The 9,114-nt window shown below is 41.2% G+C and overlaps 1 protein-coding gene across 5 annotated transcripts in view; it reads right to left on the bottom strand.

Moving 5' to 3' along the window:
• Nucleotides 1-847: 847 nt before the first annotated feature.
• Nucleotides 848-9,114, bottom strand: part of R3HDM2 (R3H domain containing 2) — a 271,661-nt gene continuing 263,394 nt past the window's right edge. For 2 of the 5 annotated variants that reach the window (XM_063952418.1, XM_063952419.1), the window contains exons 22-25: nt 8,619-8,763; nt 8,392-8,489; nt 4,091-4,169; nt 848-2,085 (exon numbers count right to left, since the gene is read on the bottom strand). In XM_063952418.1, coding sequence (XP_063808488.1) covers nt 1,736-2,085; nt 4,091-4,169; nt 8,392-8,489; nt 8,619-8,763 — 672 coding nt within the window. In that variant the 3' untranslated portion in view covers nt 848-1,735. The remainder of the gene's footprint in view (nt 2,086-4,090; nt 4,170-8,391; nt 8,490-8,618; nt 8,764-9,114) is intronic. The other 3 variants (XM_063952421.1, XM_063952420.1, XR_010210174.1) reach the window with 2 other exon arrangements.

Below are 9,114 nucleotides of genomic sequence, written 5' to 3'. Positions count from 1 at the left end.
GCACATTTCTAAAACTGAGGTCTGGAGGAGGGGCATAGAGGGAGGAGCCAGTTCATACCCATTGAAAAGTCTTAAGAGTGCCCATGGCTCTCGCGGAACCGTCTATACCCCATGGTCATGAAGTGGACCCCAGCATCCTCTAGGACGTATGAGAAAAGTGATTTTTTCATTTTCTATCATTTAGCACCATTGTACAGTTGTTGTTTTTTCCTACTGTTCCTCCAAGGTCAACACCACTACTTGCAGAAGGCTTTTGAGCAATGCCATGGATGATGCTTTGATCAACAAGTCATCTAAGTAAGGATCCCCCCTTGTGATGCAATAGAGCGGTCACCAGGCTATGATCTTGGTGAAAACCCTTGAAAAGTCTGAAGAGCAGGGAGCCAAAGGTTAACTGAAGCTGGAACATGCAAATAGGCATCCTTGTGCCTACTCATCAGTCATCCCTTTAAACCATAGTCTGCAGTGTCCCCCAGTTGTGTCAAAAGAGGAAAAGTATACTAGAGTTGAATGCAGGGAACTCCAAAGGCACAAGGGGATGAACCAGTTAAAATGTAAGATTGTGTTGTCAAACACATCTCTCTATGAAACAAAGTATATTTTTTATGTAAACATTCAGCTAACTGCAGAGGACAAGAGCCATGGATAAAGTGTAGTTGTATGCTAGTTATTACTGCCTCACTCTTTGGATACACTACACTAATCCGGCAGAAGAAAGTCAAGTTGTTTGTGCTACAGCTTGCACCACACTAATGAGAGAATGACACCAGATTACATAACACAATATAAATCTTATTTTTTTTCTTTTTTACCAAAACTATAAAGAAAAGGACACACTTTTTTAATGTGACACATACTTTTTTCCATATTTAAAAACAAAATTTGATTAAATAAAATTTACAGTGAGTACAGTCCATTTGTGCAAATAAATACCCAATGTACTCTCACAAGCATGAAAAACAAAATAAAATAAAAAAAACAAGAAAGAAAACAAAAACTATACAATGTTCAGGGACAACCAACTCCAAGAAAAATAAAAATAAAAAACAAAACAAAATTTCCACTCGGAGCAAAAAAAAAAAAAAAAAGTTCTTTCCTTTACCCTATGGCAGCTTTATACCCGCTACAGAGCACGTCTGCTCCCGATCAGAAAATGGGTAATGTCTGTATAAAAAGTACCGCAGAGAAGAGGGAAAACAAATATATACCGTATATATAAAATGTTTCATATGTAAAGTAGAAGGGCCTGCAAATCAATGCAATGTATGCAGGATGTGCAAGGAAAAGGGAGAAGATAAATGATATGATGAAAATGAAAAGGAAATGCCAGGAGCACGACGACTAGTGCAACACAAGCAAGACGACATGAGTGCGTGCAAGGAAAAGAAACAAACATATAGAGGTGGTAAGAGGAAAGCAAGCAATGCAGCAATTGTTAAACAATAAAGGAGCGAGGAATCAAGAGCAAAGAATGATAAAACAAATGGAAAGGATAAACAAATAGGAGATGGCAAATGAGTGAAGGGTGCTGCTGAAAAAGAATAGCAAGGTGCAGAGAGGAAAAGGAGAGAGAGGGAGAGGCTGTATTTATTTGTGTAAGTCCAGTGTGCTTCTGTATCACGGATGGGAAGGAGAGAGGAAGAAGTGTGTTGAAAAGAGGTGGAGAAACATTTTACTCCTTAGGGTCTTTATCTCTATTCCCTCCCTCACTCTTTCCCCTACCCATCTTCACACGCTATTGCGAGCTGGCACGTTCCAGTATGCGCAAATCATAGTTCTTTTTGATACTGCGCAATTTGAAGCGGCTAAGTGGACTATTTTGCTGCACTGAGGCGTTCTGGGCTGCCATGGTGCTGGGGAAGACGGCAACGATGGTATAAAAGGCTGCCAGGTCATTGTTGTAAATTTGGCGCCCATTTTCTGCAGGTCCATTAATATCGCCACCAGGCCCTGTGGCGTGACTGTGAGCGTCCCTCAGCCATTGTATCCTGGCCCCAGACATTGCCAGCTGTGTGAAAAGCTTGCCTGCTTCTGCTCGTGTGATGCCATCTGGTAGGTCTGTGATCTCCAGCACACGGCCCAGGACTATGAAAGGAAAACAGAACACATGTATGAGTAACATCACAGACTGCATGGTTCTATTAAGTTTAACTGCCCTTTGCAGAGTGCTCGGCACTTACAGGGAAATGTGAATGAAGAAAGAAAACTAATAGAAAGCAATGTATTATCCCTATGTGAAATTACCCACGTCTTCTGTGAAATTAAAATAATGTTTTGCTGACCCACTGCAGCGGTTGTGTGCGATACAAACATTAGATGCAGAGGTCCTGACTGAGGGGGATATTTAATAAACATAATTATTTCAAAAATAAATATTTATTTTCCAGTGGCAGTTGCAGCGCAGTAAAAAATTCAAATCGGGGAGCCACACCAACTGCAAGTGAGTCCCAGCCAGCAATGTTTGGTAGTGCTTGTGGTGGCAGTAGGTGTGGCTCCCCTAATTGAATTTTGGGCTGTGCTGATGGAAAATATTTATCTCTTTTTATTTTCTGAGATAATTATGTTAACTAAACATCTCAATTATGTGTAATTATAGATCTAGAGAACAGGTATGTATAACGAACAAATGAGACTATCGCTATGAATTTGGAAACTTGCAATAAGGCTTTGTAATGCAAAAAAGATACACCTACTAAAAGGTAAGTTGAAATCACAAGCAGATGACTTACCTCACCAATCCTCACAACTGAAGTTACACGTGAATGTCGCGGACACTCCTCTCCAGTGCAAGTAACTATTCTGATCAACTGAAAATATGGGCTTGATTCAAGAACATACCCAGTCTGCCACATTAAACCCAAATTGCATTTTCATGGAGTAAATGAAATTAAACTCAGCTCTTAATTTGGCTCAGGGTGTGTGCCATTATAAGGGATGACATAACTCGCACAAGATTAAGGGGGATATTTAATAAACAATTATCTACAAAAATCAGGAAAATGTGATATTTATGTTTTCTGGGGCTGGAGATAAGTTAATTTAATTAAAATTAAAAAATAAAATAGATAAATATCTCTTCTCCAGTGGCAGTTGCAGCACAGTCCAAAGTTCAGATTTCACACCAACTGCCACCCAAAATGCTGCCAAACATCGCCTGCCGGGACTCACTGGCAGTTGTTGTGAGAAGAGAGATTTATCTTTGTTTAAAAAAACCCCCCCAAAAAAACAAAAACTTAAGATAAATCTCTCTTCTCACAACAATTGACAGTGAGTCCATGCAGGCAATGTATGGCAGTATTTTGGGTGGCAGTTGGTGTGAAATCTGAACTTTGGACTGCGCTGCAACTGCCACTGGAGAAGAGATATTTATCTATTTTTATTTTTTAAGCTCATCTCCATCCCCGGAAAACAAATATCACATTTTCTTGATTTTTTTGAGCTTGTGTTTATTAAAAATCCCCCCAAAAGCTAATTTTACCTTCATCCTGTTAAGATAAAAAATGGGAATGCAAGTAAATGGGTGATAGGTTACGTGAGTGGGAAGTGACATTGGATCTATTAGAAAAATAGATTAGTTTGTCAAGAAAAAATTCAGTGGCAAAACAAATGAAAGTGGAGAGACTCTTAGTTGACAAGAAAAAAAGCTCTTGTCTAGCTCATTAAAACAGTATAAAACTATAAATAGGCTTTGTAAAATAGAACGTACAACATATGTAAAGAATAAGATCAAAATGTTAAACTATGATCGTGCCTTGCTAAAATTAATCTTGTCACCATAATTTACTGGAATAAATGTTAATACTTAAAATAGGTTCAGTTTTGTGGTGAGGGACAATGTTCACTTCCGTAGGTCCACATATTGTGTTATGGGAAACCACAAACACTGATTTTGCTTATTACATTAACCATAATTAATTTTAACTGGTCATGAACCACCAGCCCAGGGCACACCTGCAAGTGCCCCAAGGCCCCCCAGGGTGTCCAGGATCCATTTTGGGAACCAACGCCCCAGGGGGATATTGTAACTAATGATTAGAGCGAAACATGAGTATTCATTTACACTAAGTCTAAAGCAGTATGTTTAACTTGCCTATGTCAGCTGTACCCAAGTCCGTAGATGCTGATTTTAGAGCTTGCCTCTTTCCTCTGTTCCCATGTTTCATCCCTGTCTGTCCATTCAGCAATAAGTGACAAATAAATGACAATGGTGAGACACATTCATAGAAATAAATTTACCAAAACCTTCTTATATACAACTGCTAGCCTTTATGTCCAAAGCCCCAAATAAAACAGATTAGTTATTTACATATGGCTATAAGTACTTGATAAAGTGTTTTTAGTGCAAATAATTACATCACAATGTACCTTCAGTTCCGGATGGAATAGAGAGAGTAAACAGTCAATAGGTCGATATCAGATGGTCAACAGGTTGAAAGGTTCCCAAAAGTCAACAAGCAACTGGTCTATACAGAAAACACATGGTTTTCCATGATTGTAAGGTTAGACACTTTAGTGATGGTTAGAGTTAGGCTTAGGCTGCCGGAAGGGACTGTAAGAGTTAGGCTTAGGCTGCCGGAAGGGACTGTAAGAGTTAGGCTTAGGCTGCCGGAAGGGACTGTAAGAGTTAGGCTTAGGCTGCCGGAAGGGACTGTAAGAGTTAGGCTTAGGCTGCCGGAAGGGACTGTAAGGCTGTCAGAAGGGACTGTAAGAGTTAGGCTTAGGTTGCCGGAAGGGACTGTAAGAGTTAGGCTTAGACTGCCGGGAGGGACTGTAAGGCTGTCAGAAGGGACTTAAGAGTTAGGCTTAGGCTGCCGGAAGGGACTGTTAGGGCTAGGCTTAGGCTGCCGGAAGGGACTGTTAGGGCTAGGCTTAGGCTGCCGGAGGGACTGTTAGGGCTAGGCTGCCGGTAGGGACTGTTAGGGCTAGGCTTAGGCTGCCGGTAGGGACTGTTACGGCTAGGCTTAGGCTGCCGGAAGGGACTGTTAGGGCTAGGCTTAGGCTGCCGGAAGGGACTGTTAGGGCTAGGCTTAGGCTGCCGGAAGGGACTGTTAGGGCTAGGCTTAAGCTGCCGGAAGGGACCGTGAGGCTGTCAGAAGGGACTTAAGAGTTAGGCTTAAGCTACCGGAAGGGACTGTTAGGGCTAGGCTTAGGCTGCCGGAAGGGACTGTTAGGGCTAGGCTTAGGCTGCCAGAGGGGGCGGCTAGACTTCGGCTGCCAGATGGTACGGCTAGGCTTTTGCTGCCAGAGGGGACGGCTAGGCTTTTGCTGCCAGAGGGGACGGCACCATGGGGAGAGTTAGAGTTAAGGTTGAAATAGCAAAAATGTATCTGCCTTTTCTGTTTCGAACCATTTAGATGTCTACCTTTGTACCCTGCGCACATTTAATCACATCAACCTTCTGACTGTTGACCTACTGACTATACCTATATACTGTTGATCTTTTAATCCACATTTGGTTCAGCTTAATACATTTATCTTTCTGTAATGCCTACATTATAACTGCCAATTAACATCTCTATACCTAACCCTGAGCAATGAGTACAAAGACAGAGACAAGGTGAACTTTTAGTCATGATAGACAGACACACACACACACACACACACACACACACACACACACACAGCAGCAAGTAGTGCGGGACTCCCCGAATATTCAATCAAAAATGAATCCAGCACATGGATCCTGATGAAAGGTGTTCTGTGCATCTGAAACACTGGAGTAAGTCTGTGTATGATGGATTGATTATGGGTTGAAAACCCAGTGAATGCAGCACTAGAGCTAAATATCCAATTTAAAATAAAAATAATCTAAATAATATAAAGTTGATTATCATTTGCAGCCATCTAAACAGGTTATGTGTTCATACAGTATTACTCTAGGTTTGTGTTTCACTCATTCATTGTAGCATGGAAGATCCACTCATTAGAAATTGGGCACTGGATTCAAGAAAAAAAAAAAAAGACACCATTACCTGCTGATTCCATTCTGCTAATGTGTAAGGGGAAAATTTAGGTAGAGCAGATTACACTTTTTTTTATGTTAATAAACTATGACATTTAGGAGACAACTAAGAAATAATCTACAGTAAGTGTTACACCATTTGTTTCTCCTAACATGTTTGGAGCTTTGCATGCTGGTTTTATCACTGTGCTTATTATGTGGAAAGACTTCTTTAGATCTCACTGGTAATAGAGCTCACTATTTAACTCTCTATGGCGTTAGTGTGATCCAGGTATTGCATTAAGTTTTTCTGCCCATTTTCCTGTATGATCTGAATGAGGAGGTTCAACATAAATATCCACTCTCATCCTACCTGAACCTGTGTTTCATTATATTATATTATATTATATTATATTATATTATTTTGGACTCCTTTATGAAATTTTATTTTGGTATCTGGTATCTTCCCAATTACAATTATCTTACAATTACAGCAACACCGATTTTCAGATATTTTTAGGTTTATAACTTATCTAGAGAGGCAGTTTGTACAATAGGAGAACGTTTGTTATTAAACCATACCGTCCAACCGGCCCGCGTTTCGGGCACTGTCCCGCATTTGGTAAAGGTTGGTAGAGCACTAGCTCGTAATATATGTCGTGTGCAGGTGCTTGCTTCTTGGAAAAAGCCGCCTTGTAGTGCGGGGAAACGCGTCGAAGGTATGAGGGTCTGCACAACCTTCCAGATTTTATCTTATCCTCACAACACCTACTACATTCATCATCCATACCGGCACCAACAACATTTGCCGCTTGGACACCGGACCAACTGGGTCAGCCGCAGCACCTCTTCCTGGCTTTCACAGCGGAACCCGGGCGTCAGTAGCTCGAATCCGCTAACCCGGTTTCACCCTGCACCTGTTCATCCATCCACCGAGTGCCTAGCGGTGCAGGCTCTGACAGTACAACGGACAGAGATTTCAGCCCAGCCAGAAGTCCCCACTTTCTACGGCTGCTAGCCACTTGGGACAGAACCTGGGGATGCACCTTCTGTATGTCATCTAGGAGATACCGGATACTTTGGGTCAGCCGCAGCACACTCTCCGGCTCGCCCAGTGGGTCCCGGGCGCCAGCAGCTCTATCCCGCTCATTCAGCTCCACTCTCTATTTACTGAGTTTTCAACACAGCGCCTAGCGGTGCGGGCTCCGACAACCTAACGGACAGTGACACCAGCCCAGTCGGAAGCCCCAACACATCACAGCTGTGAGCCTCACCGGGATAGAACTTGGGGGTGCAACTCCTGCATGTCATTTGGAGACACCGTTGTTCAGCCGGTAAGCCTCGGCTTTGTCATTTGCCGTGGGCGGATTCCGGTACTACTGTCGGATTTCTCCTAGTGTGGTCATCTGATACAATACACATTGGACAGCCGCAGCTACAACACACAGTTGTGTGTGGATTCCAGTGTCCAAAGTCAGGTATTATAAAGTACTCATTCACACTACTGGACATTTCTTAAATAGTGTGCCGGAGTCCTGCTATTTAACTACTTATTCACTAAATACGGGACAACACTTCGGTACCTGATTATGGTTACCATCTTTTAATATTAGTCAGGCTACATGATAAAGTATAGCCTTTCTATTATCAATTACATTAAGTATTCAATCTACAATCAGTATATCAACACTCATTGTTAACAAATATATAATATGTAGATGTTGTGAACTTAAGTGAAATAGCAACACCGGTCAGCCAAATTTCAATATCATTGTGTTCTACTGGTGTTGTTGCTTCAATTTGTCATTTTTAAATTAACTTTTTATATTGTAATTAATTTAGTTAACCCCCGGGGAGGTTATGTGCATTTATATGTGAATAAAATACTTTTTATTTTTACTATTGTTCCTATATGTATTATTAAGCGCCTATTGAGAATATTTGTATATTCTTTCTTGGTTTAAGAGGTTGGCATACCTCTTTCCCAATTGGCTGCTGATATACATTAGTTAGGAGCGTCATTCAGTACAGCGCCCTAAAGCTTAAAACATTTCTCGTCATTTAAATAGTGCAGGGGTTAGCCTGGGGGCAACCTAGCTGCTTATGGAGCACTGAGCATGTACCAGAGTGATCAAAACTGGGTTTTGGCGTGAGGCCATGCCCCCTTTGCCATGAAGCAACGTCCCTTTTTCGTACATACAGAAGGTATCACTTCCATACTCCCTCCCATATGTTGGGGGGTATAATTAAGCTTATTTTTATTTCCAATATTTATAAGTACTCTATAAATTCACTTTGTATCAGGATCCCCATACTTAGGCTGCTCTTACTGCGTGCAGGTGGACTTTGCTCTTAATAACCTTAATGTTTATTTTCTGGAAAGTGAAATGTAAATGATGAAAGCATGAATACACATTTTTGTTATATTTCTCATGAAAATCAAACTGTACCAGTTGTGCAGAGTAAGGGGGCTGACTGTGCAATAACGGGGGACAAACAGAAAGGTTGTACTGCAGTGGTTGTCCAAGCAAAGAGTACCGAGCATCACCTGCAAGTAAAAGGAGAACAAAAAAACAAAAAAAAACAACAACTTTTAAAACACAATTGCATTCGTATGGCGCTTAACACTGACAATTTCATCACACAAATCACCATACATTAATAGTTTTAAAAATACCTTGTGCAGGACCAACAGGCCGGGGAAACTGGGGGATGACAGATAGTGGTGAGAGCCCAGTGCAGACGCTGTTTATGTTGGAGCCTGGTGAAGGTGTTGGAGACTGTGCAGGGGATGTAATGGGGCTGTTCATAAGGTTACTGGCCTGGAAAATAAAAAGATATGTATTTTATATTACAGTGGCTCTACTGTTAATACTGCTGCAAATAAAGGGACATGTTCTCTGCTAAACTTACACTACAGATGGACTTACTATGATCATTTCCCTTCATAATGTTACACTAAGCATGTAGAAGGTTAGAGGAAATTAGGTCTATTTATATGTATAACGGTATGTCATTTTCATGACTTGTTAAAACAAATGACTCCTGTACAAGAGGCTTAGGGTGGCGCCACGTGGTAGAGAGGGAATGAAGTATCCAGATGACAGCGATACTCATATCTTAAGAGTAGACATGCAACCAAAATAACATATATACAGTATGTAAGGCCTTTA

The sequence above is a fragment of the Pseudophryne corroboree genome, chromosome 2, assembly GCF_028390025.1.
Source record: "Pseudophryne corroboree isolate aPseCor3 chromosome 2, aPseCor3.hap2, whole genome shotgun sequence".
NCBI classification, from domain to species: Eukaryota; Metazoa; Chordata; class Amphibia; order Anura; family Myobatrachidae; genus Pseudophryne; species Pseudophryne corroboree.
The sequence above is the reverse complement of the archived record's forward strand: the minus strand, read 5'-3'. Positions and strand labels throughout refer to the sequence as shown.